This window comes from Plectropomus leopardus, chromosome 9, assembly GCF_008729295.1.
Source record: "Plectropomus leopardus isolate mb chromosome 9, YSFRI_Pleo_2.0, whole genome shotgun sequence".
NCBI classification, from domain to species: Eukaryota; Metazoa; Chordata; class Actinopteri; order Perciformes; family Serranidae; genus Plectropomus; species Plectropomus leopardus.
In genome coordinates this window covers 13,149,388-13,171,191 of record NC_056471.1, presented here as the reverse complement: position 1 = coordinate 13,171,191, position 21,804 = coordinate 13,149,388, and the positions used below count along the sequence as shown (strand labels likewise).

The window sequence follows — 21,804 nt, the reverse complement described above, 5'->3', positions numbered from 1 at the left end:
CTTCCACAGAGTCTGCCATGTTGTTTCTATGGTAGCCCAGAACAGACAAACTAAACACTAGCTCGACATAGAGCCATTGATTTTTTGAGTTTTTTACATTTTCGCATCGTTCTCCAACAAGCGCAAAAAAAGAAGTTTCAGTTGCTTGCAGTCTGCAACCCTTACCACCCTTACCCTTATTTCAGTGCACTCCAGCAGCACCACACCCCTGCAATTTTGCAAAAACGTTAACCTATTTGTTCAGAGATGATGGGATGAATGAATACAAGTGAAAAGAGCAGGAGAAGGAAAGAATTAAGAGTGCAAGGTGAGAGAAGAAGGATGACCCTGCCATTTGTCTGTGACTCGTTGGTGTGGTAGAGACGACTTTGTCATCTTCCCTCGAGCCCCTTTAACCGCTCATCTGTAGCTGACCTTGCACTGGCATGTGGGCTGCTTCTTTCTTCCACATCAGAGACACTGTCTTGTAAGATTGCAAGTGGGACTGAATGGTTTTGTGCCATTTTGCTGCTCTGCAACTTGATAGCACCTGATCCAAGCTCTATCAGGGATTCATATTCCTGCATCTGTAATCATCCACTGAGGGTTTAGTTTACACTAGGTAATCCAAGCTTAGATGCAGCAAAGCAAAGCAAAGTAGAATACAAACATCTGAAAACTGATCTGAAAGTTAATGTAGAATATGCTGAACATATTCATAAATCCTTTGAATTAGACATTGTGAATGTGTGATCTTTTCAATATTCCAGTAACAGTGCATCATATCAAGACTGTGTCACATTGACATCTTGGAGGCTCCCTTCGAGGTGAAGCGCTCACAGTTTGTTTGCTGGGTTGAAGTTATGCTGTGAGGCTGTCAGAGCTCATCTCGTTTAGGGTGACATGTGCTCAGGCACACTTGCGCTAACATGAAATTACATCTCTGGCTCCTGATGCATATCATGTCCCCCAGGCATTTAATAAACAAGAAAGCAAGCTTTGTTTATCATCTGCTCTTCCCCTTTTTAAAATTTCTGCAATTCCTAAATCATTCAGAGCCTGAAAGGGGATGCCCAAGGCTTTGAACATTTTAGTTGGAAAAATTGATTCATGGGATAGTTGAGGCAGTTAAAAGACAGTCTTGTATAGCAGAAGAATTTACTGAAACTGTGAGAAAATTCAATTCCACAAACAACAAGGCACGCCTTTTTCCATTAACACACAAAGCCCGTTCAGATATTTCCTCTTAAATTAAAACCTGAGCAACACAGTCTTCCACAATCTTCCCAGTGTGTTTTGCAAAGGCATCGTTGCTCAGAAGACAAGCCTGAGGGTGAGCCAGCATCATGGTGAATTAATATAGTCTACATTCCCAGTGAGAAGGAGCCTGAGATACTCGTACACACTCAGGATGAAATATGGGATGCCAACTTGCAAATTAAATCCTTGATAACTGAGCCGAGCTTTGAATAAAAAGACCTTAGTTTGACTCTACAATCAGATTAAAGATTAGAATGAAGGACAAACAACCAACTTTTAGAGTTAACTATCATTAATTGCGGCATTTAAAAAGGTGGAGACACTTTGGGAATAAAAAATACATTTATTCTCTTTTCATGAGGTTGTTGACAAAATCAATCTGTGCAAATAGGCTGTGAGTCATTCTCATGCACATGATGTACACTCGTTGGGATGTGGCTTGAAAAGTGAAGTCTCACATCCAAACAATAAACTATACAGTATGTGTTGATTTACTGTAGATTATACTCCACTGTCCAAATGTTTTTTGGTGAGTACTTACTCAGACTTTTTTTCTTGCTTGTTTACCAGGTAGACTAGAGGGTCACAAAAGGTATGTACCCAAGATACAATGGATTGTTTCCCTCTCAACATGAGGAAACAGAGTCTGACATGGCTGACAGAAATACGATGGCAGCAGCATCCTCTTCAAACATGATTACATCTTTACGACTGGAAAAAGAAACACATCTTGTGAAAAGGCACTGGGTGAATCATGGCACACATCCACAAACTCCGGAGAAATCCAAATTTCCCAATAAAACAACAAGTTTATACATTTAACTCTGCTACATTGTTGTTTGTTGCAGCCGGCGAGGGCTTACTCTTCAGTCCCTCTGTGGCACACCTGGAGGTCTCCATGAGGAGCAAACGTGGGATGCAAAGAGCGAGAAGGATCGTCTTGTACTCTTTGCGAAAGTTTTGGTTTAGTAGTCCATATATGACGGCGTTGAGGCAGCTGTTGAAATATGCCATGAAGTAGCTTGTGACAAAGAGCCACTCAGGTATGTTGGGCGCAACTTTCACAGGGTTTATAGCCACAGCCAGGCCTATGAGGTTCAGCGGAGCCCAGCACACTGCAAACAACACAAACACCATAAACATAGTAAGAAAGTTCCTCACATCACTTGGTTTCAGTTTGGTCCTTTGCTCTGGTTTAACCCGATGTTTCACTTGTATTACAAGCACCCATATCCTCATGTAGCAGTAGGACACCACCAGCAGTGGGATCAGAAAGTGAATAATCACCACAGAGATGGTGTAGTATGAGCTGACTGTCTGGGCGAAGGTGCAGGAGTAGATACGAGGGTCATACTGCAGCGAGCCAACAAAGAAGTTGGGCACTGTGGCAATAGCGGTGAGCAGCCAGGTGAGGCCCAGGTAGCAGCAGGTGTTCCTCAGGCTGTACAGGCGGTCGTAGTGGAGACTGTGGCAGATGTAGCAGTACCGGTTGATGGCGATGGCTGTGATGTTAAAGATGGAGCCAATGACGCTTAGGCCCATGATGAAGCCGCTGGCCTGACAGTGCAGGTCACCCATAGTCCAGTCATCGTAGAAGATGGCTGTCAGGACCAGGGGGTAAGGGTACAAGGCCACCACCAGGTCTGCTACAGACAAACTTACTACGAAGATGTTACCTGGAGAAACAGAAGAAAAAATGACCAAAACTGGTGTATGGTTAAAGCATACAGAACTCCTTTATCACTTCCTGCTCCGGGTTAAAATAATCTGGGTCAGTGGCGGTACGACTGTGATTTACCATCATAAATGAGCAGCTCCACTGAGCCCTCTGCGGCTCATATTGATGAGGTTTTTATCATGTACTCTCCACTGCACCAATGTGGATCGAGGCACATGCTTTATCATCACAGCTCTCTCAGTGTTGCAACCTCTTTTTTTCTCACAGTAGCAGTTTTTATGCCTCCACATCTGTGATAGCTGGGGATGATGGCATAATGCTTTAGGGTTGTCCCTACGTATGTATGTACATATGTCCTATTCTTGTGAACAGGATACCTTAAGAATGACTTGAATGATTTTTTTTCAAATTTGGTATTAACATCAACTTGGACTCAGGTATGAAATCATTAGGTTTCTGTTGTCATAAGTCAAAGGACAAGGGCACTCTGACCTGGTCCATCCAATTTTTGTGAATGCAATATCTCAAAAGGGCTGTGAGAGAACCTCCTTAAATTCAGCGCACTTGGACTCAGTGATGAAATGATTAGATTTTGATAGTTAAAAGTCAAAGGACAAGGTCACTCTGACCTGGTTTGTCTCATTCTTGTGAAAGCAATACCTCAAGAACACCTTGAGGGAATCTTTTTCAAATTTGGTTAATATGTTCACTTAGACTCAAGAATGAACTGATTAGAATTTGGTGGTCAAAGGATAAAGATCAAGGTCACTGTGACCTTGTGTTTGTCTCCATCCGACATCCAACGAGGCACAAGGATAAACAAATTTGATTTTGGTGATCGAGGCTCAAAGGTCACTGTGACCTCACAAACTATAACCCATAAATTCATACGGTAACTATGAAAGGATTTTTACACAAATGTCTAAGGGGATAACGTTTTGACAGTTTAAAAGGTTATAGGTTAACTTTACTGTGCCAGCATACTGTTCTGCAAAAACACAAAAGACATTTAGTTAAACACTGAATTACTGACACTAAGCGTGGGTGTCCATGTTGAGACTGTGGTGATTGTTGAGATCTTCTGTGGTGCTGGGATGAAGGTGTGTCTGTCTGTGAAGCATCATGTTTCAGAACGTGCAGCCTCTTTGCAGAGACATCCATATCTGTAACAATGTCAACTATAATAACTTCATATGAGTTTTACCAAGTGTTGCACTGCAGAGCCACATTCACCCAATTACACACACTTTCACACACTGGTGGGTGAAACTACAAGGTGCCATCTGCTCACCTAAACATTCACACACATTATCCACTGAACCACCAGCATTGGGAACAATTTAGAGTTCAGTATCTTGCCCAAGGACACTTCAACAAATGGACTGGAGGAGCTGAGGATCGGACTGCCAATCTTCCAGTTAGTAGAAGACCTGCTCTACCTCCCGAGACACAGCCTCACAGAGCTGTGAGCATAGCTGTAGACTCTCAGACTTGTTTCTAAACTTAATAATGATCTTTTTTTTTTTACCAACACACAACCAACAAATATATTTAGTGAGAGAAACAACAGAGTAGTTGTGCTGGCAATGTTTCATTTAGTCAGTCTATTCCGATAAAATGCTCAAATCAGGATGTTTAAAAGCTTCTTTGCTCCCGGCAACAGACAGTCAAATACAGAGTTTAAACATATAAAAGCCAGAACATAAGTGATTTTAAATCCAAACAAGTTCCGGTACTCCTGAGGTCTAGGCTGATGGTGGTGTGACACTGGATCTCCTCAGAAGACATGAATAATAGAAAATGACGTCTGATATTATTATAGTGCAGCTGTTCTGGGTGGAGGAAAATAAAACAATAAATCAAATTGTAATGTGTCAGATAACATGATAGATAAGAAGAACATACAGTGCAGTGGGGCCACAATGCAATTGAATTGGCATTTCGCAGAGGATGCATTAACTTCCCATAACTTTTGAGCAGAAATTGTGCAATAAAGGGTCTATTTTGTACTTTTTTGGGGCATTTTCGCCTTTAATTGATAGGACAGCATAAGTGAGAAAGTGGAAGAGAGAAAGGTGGTGACATGCAGTAAAGGGCCGAGGCTGAAATCGAACCTGCAGCCGCTGTAGCGAGGACATAGCCTCTATACATGGGGCACCCACTCTATCCACTGACCCACCAGGCACCCCAAGAGCTTCACATTTCAGGAGTCAAGATTTGTGACAAAGTGGACATATTGCTCAAATAAACCCAGCATTAAATACGGTTTAGTATTTAGTATTTTTTTGTATCTATTTATTTGCACAGTAAAAACAGCAAAATGTTAACAAAATAGAAGCAGATTGTGCAGGTGAGATACAGACCCAGCTTTTGGAGATAAAACTCTTTATTATAAAATTAGTACTACATGTAGTAACGAGTAGCATTAACTTGGAAAAAAAAAAAGCCATAAATATGATTACAGTCTGCTTGTCATTATTAAGGCAGTTTCTCATGCACCATTACATCATTGGTTAGAATATAAACATTTATGCTTTCTGTAAAGATCTATATAATCTGTAAAGGATTACATATATTGTGCCCTGTTTTAACAACATTTGCTGTCGCACATTGGGGTGATTCCAGGGTTGATACAACATAAACAACCTTCTGAAGTTGAAATGTGAAGGCGCAAGGCTCTCACTCACTCAGACAACAGCTGAAACAACAGTGCTGATTGGCAGATATGAAGGGACTGGATATAAAACACATGTTGGCCATCAATCATCTGCGTTCAAGGGCCTGTTAAGAGTCCTGCACTCCAGGGATAACACAACTCCAATATGACTAATTTTAATTTAATGGCTCGAACTTGATTCATCAAATGTGGTAATTAGAGAAAACATTGTAATCATGCCATTTTATTTCTACCTTAAAGGTCCCATATTATGCTCATTTTCAGATATATTACTTGTATACTTGTGCTTGTATTTTTGGTTTCTACTTGAACATTTTTACAAATTTAAATGTGTCCCTTGTCTGAAACGTTCCATTTTAGTACCTATAAGGCCCCTCCCCATAGAGCCCACTCTGCTCTGATTGCTCAGTGTTTCCGAGTTTTCCACATCTGCATTCTCAACATCTCTGTTCCATCATTGCAGCTGGGGGAATGACTGTAAATACAATGTAGCTTCACTTTACATCTTTATAAAAGGTTTCACTGGAATGGAATTGCAAGCTAACAGCTCAGGACACTGTTTGCCTCCTGTCAATGTAATTTACACACACTGCAAAACAGTCCAACAGGAAATACAAAAGGACCCATACATGCCATGTTTTCTGTGTGCTTATTTCTTTTATAATGGAGATATGTGGCAGGCATGCTCATAAGCCACGCTGACACAGACGCAGTCACTGACATCGATGCAACGTGCACGCAATCACAAGTGCCTTTTCAGTGCGCAATAGTTACACCCTGAGATAAATAAAGTTTAACATTTGGAACACACACTGCATGTCATGAGAAAGGGACAACCAATCACAGCCAGCAGATATCTGTAAATATCAGTCTGTAAATATGGAGAAGTGGATCATTTTAATGCAGGGATAACCTGAGTTTTACATCTCTTCTACAGACTATATTTTAGGCAAACTACACACTTAGGAAGCACCTGGAAGAAGATCAGTTCTGCACTCAGGATTTCTGCTAAGAGGGCTATGATACAGTGGTGGTTGTGGTCGCACAGCAACCTCAGACACAACCTGCCTCCTCACTCATGAAAGTTGGCCCAAAGTAGACACAAGAATGTCACCCAGCAACTGACTTTGTGTTTTCCAGGTAGTTAAAGACGTGGCATGTGTACGGCCCCTTAAAATGTTTTTACTTCAAGTTCAAAACGATAGTATTTGTTATTATTTGTTATTATATTATTAGTATTTGTTGATAGTATTTATAGTTTGTGACATCAGCATTTCACAGAAATCCTGACAGCTTGTTAAAAGACACTGGTTTAAAGATTTCTAAGTAAAAACTGCAGTTCTCTGCAGACTGCGCATTTTGATACTTTCACATTATTTATTCAGCACCCATTCTTGCATTATATGATAAATACATAGAAATGTGACTTTTTACAATATGGCACCTTTGAGATGGGGACTTTTTTCATTTTTGTTTTATTTTTAGAAGATAATCAGGTGTCAGGGCTCATTTTTCACCACAGACCTGGCACAGGTATTCAAACACAGTCAATTTCCAAGTTACTAAAACAGCACGAGCCATCTCTCAAGCCTGCCGAGATAAAAATAAAAGCATTTGTTCTTCATCCTCGAGTCAGCTCAGTGGGCAAATCTGTCAGATTGTATTTGTGACGCTCACAGTGCTCGCTGTGTACATTTGTCATTGTGCAGAGGTTTTATTCCTCGCTGACATCATGCGGCTCAGTGTTATCATGTGCGCTGGCTGGACAGGGGCACGCTGCAGCCTTATAGCTCTGTCTGGCTGAACCCTCTCTCCCCCTTATCGTCAAGAGGATGAGGTAAGTGCTAAAACACCGCTGAGAGGATTGCTGCAAAGCGGCCAGATGACTATCTTTGTTTTGTTGGCACCCATTATTAAAACACTGGACGAACCATCACCTCTCGCTGTTTAATTAACCAACTTGGCCGGCCTGATTGTCATCACACCCAAACTCACAGCTCTCAGAACGACAATTGTTAAAGTGTAAAACAGATGACCAACAACAATATTCTTACACCTGAATACCAGAATAAAGTCTTGCCCACTGACATCTTTGGGAGCTATTATTATCAACAAGTGTGAGTTTAACCCGAATGCTGATTGGTTGCAGGCCATCGGGGACAGCAAGCCTTTAACTTCTCTGACACCATTGGCTCTGTAATTATCTGATCTTACAGCACGCTCTCGCAAAACTGTCGACCAAGTGAAATGTTGCATCAAATCAACTGATTCATGCTTTAAAGCCTCTCCCTCCTGAGAGTTGAGCGACCACCCCATGAATTCCCCCAGTGTATCTCCCTCTTTTTGTCTGTCACATATGACATTTTGTGGCACATGAAACATAAATCAGAAATGCTACAGCAGGAAAGCTCTGCATGAGAGGAACAAGATATTTGTCACCAGAATCATCCAGCACTCACCAGGCTGCAGCATATTCAAAAATATATTAAACAAAAACTGCCTCCCACTCAGCATATAAACCTGTATTAAAATAGGCTCGGTATGCGACTTATTTATGGCACATTGCTTCATTCCAGCTGAATAGCTCTGAATAAGGAATAAAAACAATGAGGGGAAATAAAAAAGGAGTTATGCTGGAGCCAGAATAGGTACATAATGAAGGTGTAGGTGCAAGAGATAAACAAACCAAAAGACAAAACAAAAGAATGCCGGATTTTCAGCCTGACAACTTGCACGGCTGTGTGCACATGTGAATCTCAAGGGCTTGTGTTTCTCTCTGTCAAACCCACCGTCTGCATCCCATCACTCTCACCTCTCATACAGGAAATGTGATATACTACACTTTGATTCACCCAGCTATATTTATACACCTTTGAAAGACAGATAAATTCATAGAAATGTGTAGGAGGTTTGGCATCGCTTGGCTCAACATCAGCGAGGCGTATTACTACAAGTGCATATCCAAAATTAGATTACATTCGACTTAGTCAGTCATGTTATCATAAATAAGCAACAATAACCTTTCGGCAAGGGCATTAAGTGCTGATGAATAAGCAGTGACTACTTCATGAACTCGTGTTCAAGGGGCCAGAGAATTTTTTCGAAGAAGTTTCACATTAAACTGACACAAGCTGCCTTTTGGTGATGCAGCCCTGCCACGAGCCCAGCCAAAAACAACATAGTCATCATCAAAGGCCATCTACCAATCAGATCTCTTGTGTCGGAGAAAATAAGGCTCACTGGCCCTAAGAGATATCAGACCATCGGGACACAAGCAGCGTCTGGTTCCAACAAGCTTTTCACTCGTTAGGTGCAATTCCAGAAACATGAGTGCGATTATGCAAATTTAAAACAAAACCACCATGAGAAGAAGAGATTGTGATGTAAACATAGCAGTGCATTTACCTTATCTTGGTGTAGTTTCAAATAATCCTAATCTGATAATATCCTACCCACATGCTGACCACATTAGAAAACTAAATGTCATCTACTATTTTGTTGTCGGGAAAAGACGACATGTTTAATGTAGTGTGCTAAGTGATATTCCCTGTGGATCTGTGCTGTCAATTTAAATTGGCTTCTGGTTTGACTCACTAAGTCCACTGACTCAATTAACCCCCCTCTGGACACTCTGGGTTTTAGGTTTTATTCATGACTGTAGATTGACTGACTGGGGATGTGGTGCATGATTTAACAAAATTCAATCTCCCATCCTTACACCCCCCACAACTCCTGACATAGAGGTGCAAGCTGTGCACAAGCACAGTCAAGCTCATTCTTTCGTTATATCCTCCATCTGCTCATCGTTTCCTTGCTCTGTCCCTCTCCCTCCCTTTCTCATGAGTGCATTTTCTGAGTGTATTTTTAGTATGGTTAACCCCCAGTGGGAAACTCTAGTGTTAACACCCCATTGGCAGTCCTATAGTGCCATGCTTTACCCTTTGAAGATTCACTGGAAAGATCCTGTTACATTTGTGCACTTGAGAGAACCTTAAAAAAATAAACATATGGTACCAGCTGTCCTCAAACACATGATATTTGGGACAAATATATCAGAAGATGTACCAGCATCTATCAAATGTGTGCACATGCATGTGTTTTTTGGAGTGGTGGATAGCGGAGGGATATGGAGGCACAGCGCGTGTTGTTGAAGTGAAGCAGAGCGGAAAGGTCCTGCTGCAGTGTGTGTGTGTGGAGTTGAACCAGCAGGCTGAATAGTGTGTAATGGAGAGAGGGGATGGGATGTTTTCAGCTTGACATGCTGGATTCCACAAAAATATATATCTGAGCTTCACTGTAAATCATACATTTTACCTCACACGTGAGTCATTTCACAGGCCCAAAGTGTTATTGTATTATCCCGCACCTGCACAAAAGAGCCATTTATCACAGAAAACTGATTTTTATTTTTACAGCAGACAGATCTACAGCCGTTTGCTGTTCTTCAGCTGTGTCTTTTTGGAAACTCTGTACAATTAAACATTCATACAACGTGAGCCAAACCTATAAATAGCTCATTAAGAATAGAGAGCAGCTTGATGATCAGCTAGTAACTGTTTCAGTCACTTAAGGACACACTTTGGACAAAAATTGCTCTGCTGGAGTTTCAGATTTGTACTTATACACGCAGACCAAAAAGGCACCACAACAGTGGTGAGAACTCTCGTGCAACTGGAGCTGTCAGTCAGTCCGATTAGAGTGAGAGAAAAGTGACATGTGGCCAGTAATCAGCGCAGTGTCCATACTCCACCAGCATGGAGAAGACTTTTGAACAGGCCATTTACTCCTACCCTCTTGTTTGGGACCAGTCGACTGTGGCAATTTTGCAAACCGGATAATCAAATTATTTTTCGGGCTCCTAAACTCCTGAACAAACCGCTTTTGGCTGGTATGCAGAGGAACACATTGGATGTGTTATATAATGTATTTGAAATTGTAATTAAAAGCTCATTATTCCAAACAGTCGCTGACCTAATCCCGCTGCCTGATTCGCATGTACTCATTAGCATCATGTTGTGATCACTCGGTTTAGTCTTTCACCTCAGCGGTAGGCTTTCCTGACTTTACTTTTAACCGTAGAACTGCTGGAGATAACGATGCACAGTGATTGATCTCCTGAACCCTTAAGTTTAAAGCAGTATAACATCAGTTATACAGGTTTTGGTACTCTGGTACTGTTGTGTTTTCAGCCTCCGAAAGACACATCTGGAGAAAAAATATATATATTTTTTTATGACTGCTTCTTATTTCATAAAGCCTGTAGCGCTTTAGTATATTATGTTTATTGCTGCTTATGTTATGTGACTGTCCTGTGACTGTTTCTTTGATTCTTTATTCACCACTTTAGTTTTTCCATGCCAGACAAAAAACAGGCTCAGGGTATAAAGATGTTATCTGGGATTTTTATTTCAGGAAATGGACACCAACACTCACACTTTGCAACCCAAGATTCGTGATAAGTGCATTTGTTTAGGGACTGTAGGCTGAACATTAAATTTTACTTTTTAATAAAAAGCAAGGCGCTCCTCACCATAATTATCAATTTGTTTTTGACTCTCAGCTGGGACGGAGAAAATAACAACACCCTAGAGACTATGGAACTTTGCACAATGGTGTGTTTGCTGCATTTTCTTTTTTATTTTGACTTTTGATAAAATTGTTGGAAGGTTTATCTGTGACAGAGCACAATTAAAAACGAATCATACATTTACTGACTTGACTCAGATAGTATTTATTGTTCGCTAACATTTCCCTACAGTAGCCAATAAAAGCTACTGGTCGTTCCAGGACAATTAAGACTGAAGCAGCAAAACATCACAGTATACTGATCTGAGCAATGGTGCATTTCATTGCTTGTAAATTCAGCGATTGTTATCGTTATTTCTTCTTGCCACTAATGAACCTAGTAGAGGTTTAAAACAACATTTTTACTTGAAAAAGAAAATGTTTTTTGTAAGGATGGGTTCAACAATCAATAAAACAGATCCAAGTGTATTCTGTGTTTCTTAAAAGCTGGTATATTGGCTTAGGGACTACTTCACATTAGCTGCTAATTAATTATGATGGAAAAAAATAAAACCCTGATAGTCACAGAGCTGTTGTCTTTTGCAGACGGTTTCGCACATAAAAGCTCACTTTTTGACTATTTGCAAGGGCATAGGTTTTATTACGGCATAGGAGAGCACATATAATCCTAATAATAATTTTCATACCATCCCTTAGTTCTTGCACACCAAATTATAAAAACAGTCATGGCTGTTTCTAAATTAACTGGAAATCACATGAACTGGCTTAGAGGCCATTTGAGACAGCTATACAAGAGTTTTCATTTCAGGATTGGGGTGACGGAGGGGTTTGGAGGTCCTCTGCCTGAACATTTTCAACATCAAACACTACATTTCCTGCTTCCTGGGGGGGGTTATGCATCAATTTGTGCCTCTTGTGCATAAATGGTAGTGTAAATAGCTTTAATTTTGTCAGAATGAAGGTTCTCTGCTTCCTTCATCTTTTTCATTGGTGGGGACAAATGCACATGTCTAAATATTGAGGTGTCATGCCCCATGCATGCTACTTCCTTCCTTTTGCCAACAGACAAATTACAGTACCATCCCACTTTTCTGACCCCTCTCCACTTTTAATAAATAACATTCATACAGTCTATTAGTTCGTGCAACAAGATATAAAAAAAATAATAATTTATGGACTAATTTCCAAATTAGTAAGAGACAACATGAATGGACTAAGAGGCCATTTGAGACTGCTACAGTTTACAAAGTAAAGGAGCCAGCTGAATGATGATGGCATATTTGCCATGAAAGAAAAATGTCATTAAAGTGACCATTATAAATATCTTCACCTTCACACTGCTGCCTAGACACTTCCAAATGTCAACACAACAAAATATGAGGTTGTATTCAACATTAAACCTGCATAAAAGGGCATTGAAGCTATACAAAAGCATCTCTCACCTTGGCTGCTCACGGGACACCACACGTCCTGATATAACGTGATTTATCTGGGATGGAGAACCAAGAATAGAGCCAGATGGGGGAGGAAAGGTTGTTATTATTTATAAAGAAATATGAAGGCAGACAGCCAAAGCTGTGGAAACTCCATCACAGTGGGACTGGAGGCTCGCTTTAGATAGCAGCCTGATTGTCAAGCGCAGAGGTCACACGCTACACTATATTACATAATTATAGTTATGAATGGAGCGAGGGAAGGAGAGCATCCTACAAACTGTAGGAAGACGGACATTTTTGCTTTCGGCTTCGAAAAGGAAATTATTAAATAATCGGTTCTTAAATCAATTTTGAAATAAACAGTAAAACAACTTCTTTCTTATTAATATTGATCAAATGAATTTCTTGTGTCTGCTTGTTACTTGGACACATTTCACATATCTTGACCATTAAAACTGCTGTTTCCATCAGTTTATTTGGGTCTGTCCCAAAATCAATACTTCGTTGTCCCTTTATCTCACCTGCATTCCGGAGCTTCTTGTTCCTGTACACGGACAAGATGACGAGGACATTGCCCAGGATGTCCACCACGATGGTGAAGATCAGCACGCTGGCCAGCGCAGTGGACACTCCGGCGGAGGAGGCGCTCAGCCTGCGGTCGCTGTCATTCCGGGACAAACAGCTCGACCCGTTCTCATCCTTCACCTCTAAATCCATCTCCCCTCAGGGTGCAGCGGCCATGGTGGGAATGCTCCAATGTTCAAAAAATATATATATCTACAAACCCCAACATTTAAAAGGACTTTACTGGAGGGAGTCTTCAACTTTTTGACACTCCTGCTCCGCCTGTGGAGTAGTGGGAGGAAGACGCGAACCATAGCATGATGATACGATTATTAATAGATTCAGTGCATGCGGGGAAATCTAAGAAGTTAATTTCAAAAAGGTGATAAAGATGCCAGGAGCTCGTGTTTCAGTGCCGTCCTCAGTGTGGTCCTCACCAGGGCTCTCCCTGCGCGCTGCTCCATTCTGACAGGAGGGCTCGTCCAGAAGGCATGTGAGCGCACGGGAGTGCGTAATGGAAATGCTTAGGATGCGAGGCTCACACGGGGAAACGGAGAATCCTGTATTCTTTTTAGGGCATTAGCGAGGACAATGTTTCTGTTTAATTCTGTCGGCAGGCGGCCTCGATGCTCTTGTTAAAAATCAGCTGTTGTAAACTGTTTTCCAGACTATAAATAGTCTGCGATCTTTGCGTCCTGAGCCTTTTCTCAGGACCAGTCTCATGAAATCATAACAACACGAAGATCCGATTGACTATGGAGTTGTGGAGAGCGATGCCAAGGATACCTGTCCTCATCTTAATCGTGTGATTTACAACGGCAGCCATTAATACCTTGCCAGGTTTCTTACTGATCTGTATTAAATCAGAGTGCCTCTCCTTCAGTACGCATGGAAATGGCGCCTTCGTGTGTCCAATAGAGACTTTTACAAACAGTGAAAAACAAAAACAATATTTTACAATTCATATATTTTTTTTATCATAAACTGTGCATTGCTGGTGCAACATAAAGCCATGCGCATTCCTGACACCAAAGTGTCAACTGCATCAGGGCCCCAGATCTCCAAGGGCCTCAAAGATAGTCTACAGGCTCAATGAGCGCTAGTTGCCTTTTGGTAATGTCATTACTTGCAAACTGTTTTTTTTTTGGGGGGGGGGGGGTTATCATTAAAGTGCAATATTGACTGGGTTTGCATTGGTATGTATTCTTGTGGCACTCTGTCAAAATAGTATAGCACCTTATTATTTGGTTTGTTAAATTAGACCTTTAAAGAATTACCAACTGCTTGAATAACGTCAAATTTCATTAAATGAGTTATTTAACTGACACAAAGAAATCTGTTGGCAGGTCTATCCAACTAAAGTAGCACTGGTTTGTTTCTGTGCAAAATATAATTACATGTGTTTTAAATGTATCCAATCTGGAGTGCATTTTTGAAAAGCTTTATATTCAGAAATGAAAAATGTTGGCATTCTGTGGACAAAATACCAAAATGGAGAGATCCATTTTTTGTGAGTGTGGACATGGTCTGACAAACAAAAAGTGGTCACTGGGGAAGGGGCAGAGTGGAGGTTTGACCAGCTGAGACTGAGCAGACTAGCCTGACCGTGTCTGTCTCCTGCTGGATGATGGCTGTGATGCACAGCCTTGTCATCTGCAGACCAAGAGAGGAAAAAAAGGACAAGTTTCACTATGTTCCTGCCATTTTGGTGTCTTGGTGTGGATGGTGGTTACAAAAAAGACCTGAAATTGCTCTTGTGGATGCAAGTCGTTTTCACACATAAAGTTTCAGCGTAACCAAAATCTTTCCTTGACCTAATCCAAATGGTTTGACATGTCTCACCGAAGCCTGTCTGATTCTAATTAACATTTACTGTATGGCTAAGTCTAAGTTGCTCTCTTTTTTTTCTCAGCTGGTTTAAGCAGCAACAATCAGCCCCCTTCACCCCTTGGTCTGGCAGTGGAGGCCCTGAGGAAAATGCTAAGTCAGCATTTAGTAAGCTATGAAGTGGGTTAAAAGAGAGGCTGTTAAGGTTTGTGTTTCATCTCATTACTTGCATGAATCACATCATCATGTATAATAAATCATAAAGTGGGTTATTGCTACATTTGGCCTCATATTTACTTTCTAAAATATCATTTCTGCAGGGTTCAATTGCCCATTGTGTTGGTGCACTGTAAATTATTTTACCGTACATTTACAGTAAATTACTGGCTACTAGTTGTATTACTTTTGCAGAAAGTTACTGATCATTTTTACGATAAATATTTAAATTACTGTGATTTAACAGGATGCTCCTGTAGAATTACTGTATTTAACTAATCTCAGTAAAAGCCCATTATTACTATGACATTATGTAAGTATATTCCTGTAAAATTACTATATTTAAAGGCAATTCACAGTTTATGTGAGACGTATGGCTATGCAGAGCCTACTTTATCAGTATGGTCCTATAAAATTACTGCAGTTATACATGTCTCAGTTCAATAATGATTTACAGCGAGATACTTTTAAAAGCCAAAACAGCAAAACCACAGAATTAATCATCTGAAATCTCTTTTGCAGAAAGTTGGCAGTTGAACCTTAATTAGTTTCTTTTACATTCTTGGTTCAGCTAAATGTTAAACTGCAGTCTCCAAGGCTGAAAAATTAAGTCAATGTGGAAGTGCCAAAAAATGCAGTTCATCAAATAGCCACTTGAGGGTGGCTCCAAAACAGAATAAAACATCGAAGACATGTAAAAATGCCCAACTTTACAGCAGAAATAAACATCTTTACAGCCTGGTACAAAAACAGTTTTGGTCTCTACAGCTAACTTTAACATTCATGACAACTGTACAGGGATAATTTTCTTTTCTCCCTGTTTACATTTTTATTAAGGATTAAAGCTATGCATATTTAAGGGCAGGGCTGCTTTGAGTGACTGAAGTGTGACCACAGTCTATGAGTCAGCTCCACTCTCGTCCAAACTTATGGCTCTAAAAATTGTGACAACCCAAACACCAGACCCTAGGTTTTAAAACAGGAGTCCACAAACCAATAGGTGATGTCACATCCATTTTTATATAGTATTAGCTGCACTGATGCTCACAGTGATGTGATGTGACTATACAAACCTATACCCATATAGATGCTAAATCTAAATCCATATCATGGTGTCTATCACATGTGTTATTTCTAATGACTACACTACCTTAAACTAGTCTTGCATCAGAAAGCAAACTAATTGCATCCTCTATAAAACATCACAAATGTGTATACATAAAAAATAGCTCAGGAGCCATACCAGTTATCAGCCTCACAAAGATGTCAAGCAGGGGAATCACTGAATGTGGAGGGCAGCTCCATTTATTTTGGCCTGCTGCGCTGTGTTCTAAAACTGTTTACTTTTGTAAATATAACACATGTCCTACGTGCTGCAGAAGCAAATGTATACACATATTGTAATGTATTGCCATCTCATTCATTCTACAGAAAAGAGATACAAATCTCTATCAGGGAAAAAGGTCCCTGCTGATGGAAGAGGAAATTCAATATCCTGTAACAGATACTACACTTTACCGAGCCTGATGCCTTCTTATTGCAAGATCCAAAGTGTGTCTCTACAGGCATTATGTAAACACGTCTGTGCAAGCTAAATAAAATGTGACTGTGATAGAAATACCTTGTGTTTGGATTCAGTTTGTACAGGGTTTTCTTTGAAGCAGTAGTTTATTGGATCATAAAATGATTAAAGTGAAGGTCTTTTAAAATGTGAGTAAGAGTTGGGACATTTCAGCATTTGATCCTCATGTTAACTTCTGGGAAAGATGCTCTTTTTCCAAAAAGCACATTTTGTAAACCTTTGTCAGTTTGGCAACTCATGAATTATATGCAGCTTTCTACACGAATTATAATGCAATCGCTTCCCCAAAATATGAAATTCAAATTACACTCCTGACACAACACAGTGTTCATCAGTTTCATCCTAAGAAAAATGTGTAAATCTGTCAGTCATGTGAATGAATTTCAAGTCAACTGTGCTGTTTCAGTTCACACTATGGTTGTGTTTGTGTGATAATGTAAAAAATTACAACTTGTGTGGGAAAAAAAACAACAATTTTACTAAGAGCCCCGGGGGAAGATTTTGCATAAACTTAGCAGAGTTATAGGTCTTTGGGAAACATCAACATAAACATCCTGATGATTACAACAGAAAGCCAATCACACTACCACTAATAACAAAGCAGAGTTAACAACTTCACTGTGTGAGTTACTAAGTGTAATTTACTTGTTGTGAGTTGTGGCATGTTTACCCTGCAGGACGACCTGTAGTACAATATGTGACCTGAGTAACCCATACATGTGATGTTTGGAGAAATTTTTTTTGATATATGTTGTACATTAGCAAGCATACAGATATCACTGATGAAAAGTGTATGAATCCGCAGTGCAGAAATGGCAACACATAAATAGGCTTGAAAAGATAAGGTAATTTTATACCCAGAGATTTTTTGCTTCATCCCCAGGAACAGTGCCGGGCTTTGAAGCCAATCTGACATAGTGGGCAAACCATGTCACTTCAACTTCTGAGGTCATCACATGATGCAATGGGGCCCATAAAACATTTCCTCCCATATATTTAAATTGTGAAAGACACGTCTTTAAATTAGTGGATACACATTTTTGAGCGTCACAAACCATTAGAAATCTGTATTCCTTTTTGTCTGAAAACATTTTGAACATCTAGAAGAGCCACACAATTCGTTTTATCGCCATTCAGGTCATTGTTTGGTGGGAAGTTTTGGGGGGCACCGATACTGTGCCTGCAGTCCTGACCAAAAATGAACAATTGATTCTTGTAAAATAATATTTCATGTGCTACATATGTACCATGTCTTTGGTGGCAATTGAGGCACAAATGACTATTGGCCTACTGTATGCACCACTAAATGATGAAGTACATTGTGTGTATGTATATATATAAATATATATATATATATATATATATATATATATATATGTATATTTATATATATATTTTTATATGTATATGTGTGTGTGTGTGTGTGTGCGTGTGTGTATGTGTGTTTATTTGTATATATATGCCCCAATATATGCTCTATTTAGTGTCACTGCCTTAAATAGTACCTCATCACTTACTGTATTTCCATAAGGAGAGATGATGAGCTCGTCCTTGGGCCGTGGATAAGGTGTCTAAAGGTAGACAGATTAGAGAAGGGCACAATGATTCTTTCTAAAAATTACAGCAGCAGCAGAAAGAAGAACAGATTTAAAGTTTGACGATGGCAACATGATTGGCTGGTACAGATTGTGGAAAAATTTGATTAGTAAACTAGAGGAGTGCATGCCCTTAATCAGCTGATAGACAAGGGCTTGGGGGGTGAGATAGAGATAATTGAATGAGGGAGAGAGAATTGAGTGAATGAGACATAAAGAAAGTCATCCTAACTCAATTTAAGCAGAGCATCATTTAGGTACACAACAAAACGAATGTATTGATTCAACACAAAGATTCAAAATGATCAGCACTACAGCATCATGCTGCAATGGCTCAGAAATGGTATGTGCTGTCACTCACAGTTTTGCTAGGTTGTTTTGTTTTGTTTTTGTTGGGAGAGCTTGCAAGGCTGACAGATTGGGTTTTTTTTCACAGCAAACTCATGTGACTGTTTCTCCTCTACCAACGTCTGAGAAAAATATCTGTTTTTTTTTATAGAAACTGCGCTTAACAACTGATTTATTGTCAAAAAGGAGGCAGACTAGTCACCTGATTGATATCCAGCATGCACTCACCTTTTATGTGGTTTTCCAAATGAGACGGCTGGAGAGATCAAAAGCAAGATCTCCACCTCATCACTTCGCTACCCTAAGATGTAAGAGGATTGTGTGTTCTTGGTTTTTGGGTTTCACTTTAATGTGTTTCTATCCTCCTGTGTTTCTGTGCTGCCTTTCCCTCATTTACCCAGCAACACACCTGTCCTGCATCAGCCTCATTAGTCCCGCCCTCAGTTTCTCCCAGCCAGTCAGCTCCCTGCCTGTTCTTCTACCTCATCTCCTTATTCCTTTGTCCCTTCATCATTCTAGCATGTATTTAAGTCCTGGACCCTTGATTTAAGTGTCATGTGATGTTCAGTTACTGTTTCCTTGAAATAAAAAGTGATCTTTTGAGCTCCTGTCGTTTCCACCTGTATATCAAGTAGCTGTTGTGGGGCTTTCTGTCATATCACATGATCTTGGGTGGAATTTGCTCAGTTGTCATTAAACTGAAAATTTTTCATGACTTCTCATCCTCCAAAGGTCAATCAATGAGCGTATAACATCTTCTGATCTGTTTGTCTTTGCCTGATCTTTGTAGGATGAAAAAAAAGCAGACACCCCCACCCTCCTTTTTTTTTCATGGCTTATTCTGGAGCTCTATCAAAATATCATGAAGAAAAAAAAGCTGACTCATATTTTATAAAAAAAAAAACCCAGTAGCAGTATCAGGAATGCTCAAGAATTTACCCCCAAAATACTGTTATGATACTCAAAAGTGCCGCTATATATACACATAGCTGTACGGATAAATTTATTATTATTTATTATTATTTCATCTAACTCTCATTAAAAACGCAAAAAACTGAAATACTGATGCAATTTCTTTTAACTTAATACTCATAAACTTACCTGTCTAATTGCTCATTATGAGATCAGGAGTTGTGTCCATCTCAGGTAGAAAAGCAAATGTTCTACTGAGGCTAAATAAAAGTAACTGTGTTTAAGTAAAAACAAATCTTACTGAAACAACACACACTGTAAACACACATAGTCCACTTTTATTAATCGCTCCAAGTGCAAAACCAGATTCTTCACTTTGTACTTTCCAAACATACTTTTCTGTAACCACACTACTGAACACACTTACCACACAATCACATCTTTCCACTTACTGTTACACCTTTTATTGCATAAATTCTGGAACCTGTGTGCCTTTTTCTCCACAGGCTTTCTGTACTGTACATTGAAAAATATGGCTAGGATTGTTAGCATAATTACTTGGACACACAATGTGACAAAAATCTAAGGCACTAGAAGTCTTAGACTACGGTCCGCATATTCTGCTGAAGCACACATAAATCTAGGACAACGAGGGTAAGGACAAAATATTCACAGCAGGCTTCTCTGCTCGGCAAATACATGTGACGTGAGAGACATCACATTGACAATACAAAAAGGGAGCATGTGATTCATCTCTTCTTGATGAGCGTCATCGCTGCTCTGGGTATAAAGAGCATAGTCTGTCTCCAGAAATGATTTACCCATGTAAAATGGAAATATAGGCACATTTTGTCCTGGTGTGGCTAATCTCCGATTTGGGCCAAGATCCATGTCCAGTCAAGCCTGAGAAAGGGGACACAGGTGGCATCCAGCAGTCACAACACCTGTTTAAACATCTGCATCGTCACGGCCGATATGTTTTGATCACATCTTTGATAGGCCTCCTGCATATCGGGCAGCACGCATTGATCTGTCTCTTCAGCTTCAGCCCACAGTCGTTGCACAGACACATGTGTCCGCAGGTGTAGATGACTGTGTCCACGTCCTGGTCGAAGCAAATGGTGCATTCTCCACTTTTTCCAGCAGATGGCAGCTCTGAGGCAGTGAGAGTTGGGGAGACAGGAGGGCTGAGAGGGGAGCTGGGAGCAGTCACTAGATGAGAAGAAAGAAAACAGAGAAAACAAGTGAGTCTATAAAATGGAGCAGACATGGAAGCATAAACGTTGATAACTATTATTCTTGTCATTGCTATGGGAAGAGCATGCCAGGTTTTGGGTTGTTTTTCTTTCTTTTATTAGCCATGACAAATACGGTTTTCCATGTTAGAATCTAATCTTTGCTAAATCATTCAAACCAGACAAAACAGCTTGTATTGGGGCTGCGACTAACAGTTTTCCAAAAATTAATCAATATGCCAATTAGTTTCTCAATTAATGTATTTGAAATCAGAAAACAGCTAAAAGTATCCATTACAATTTCCTTGAGCCTGAGGTGATGCTATCACGTCTTGTTTGTCTAACCCAGAGACCAAGACTCAAAAATATTAAATTCCATATAATTTTAAAAAGACAGTTCACTTCAAAACAACAAAAAATACACATTTTTTCCCCCTGCCTATATTGTTATCAACATAGACTGTTTTCAAGATAACCCACAGAGCTTTTTGTGAGCAGTTTCATGTAGGAACTATTATCTTTATACCAATTTATACCCGTCAACTGTATTACTGTGCAGACATAAGAGTGTATCTGCTCATGGACAAGAGGCTCATGCACATTATTGCCATCCTCCTAAGCTGAGCTGTAATGTTACCTAGGAGTAAATGCACACTTCCTTCTGCATTAGACGGGTATAGTTTGGTAGAAAGAAAATAGTTCCTGCTCACAACAGTCTGTGGATTATCTTGAGGAACCAGGCCATTGTTTCTGATAAGCGACGTTGCTTTTAAGTTTTTAGATGTATTGTTTTGGCGCTTTGAGCACCACAAGCTGAGTGTTACCTATTTTCATTACATTGGAGAGAAGACAGACATCTCTATGGTTGATATCTCTAACACTCAGCAACTCACATCGAAACAATCTAGCACTACAGGTAAGAGAAAAAATATGTATTTTTTGGTAGTCAAGTGTCCTTTTAAGATGAGG

General features: G+C 40.0%; 2 protein-coding genes across 3 annotated transcripts in view; both read right to left on the bottom strand.

Moving 5' to 3' along the window:
• Positions 1–1,606: 1,606 nt before the first annotated feature.
• mtnr1c (melatonin receptor 1C) lies at positions 1,607–20,425 on the bottom strand. The gene is made up of 3 exons (XM_042493873.1): positions 20,422–20,425; positions 18,263–18,316; positions 1,607–2,915 (listed from the first exon to the last, which is right to left on the bottom strand). Exons 1-3 carry the CDS (start codon positions 20,423–20,425, stop codon positions 2,050–2,052), a joined length of 924 nt encoding a protein of 307 aa, XP_042349807.1. The 3' UTR covers positions 1,607–2,049.
• The window catches only part of neurl1b (neuralized E3 ubiquitin protein ligase 1B), a 31,591-nt gene continuing 29,700 nt past the window's right edge, over positions 19,914–21,804 (bottom strand). For both annotated transcript variants that reach the window (XM_042493968.1, XM_042493969.1), the window contains exon 6: positions 19,914–20,812. In XM_042493968.1, coding sequence (XP_042349902.1) covers positions 20,565–20,812 — 248 coding nt within the window. In that variant the 3' untranslated portion in view covers positions 19,914–20,564. The remainder of the gene's footprint in view (positions 20,813–21,804) is intronic.

What these genes read in the sequence shown, in the direction of transcription:
- mtnr1c (XM_042493873.1), bottom strand. An exon ending in TCTCTCCTTATGGAAATACA is followed by an intron (nt 2,916 to 18,262) that starts GTAAGTGATGAG and finishes CTGTTTCTCCAG; the next exon opens with GTAACATCTTCGTAGTAAGT.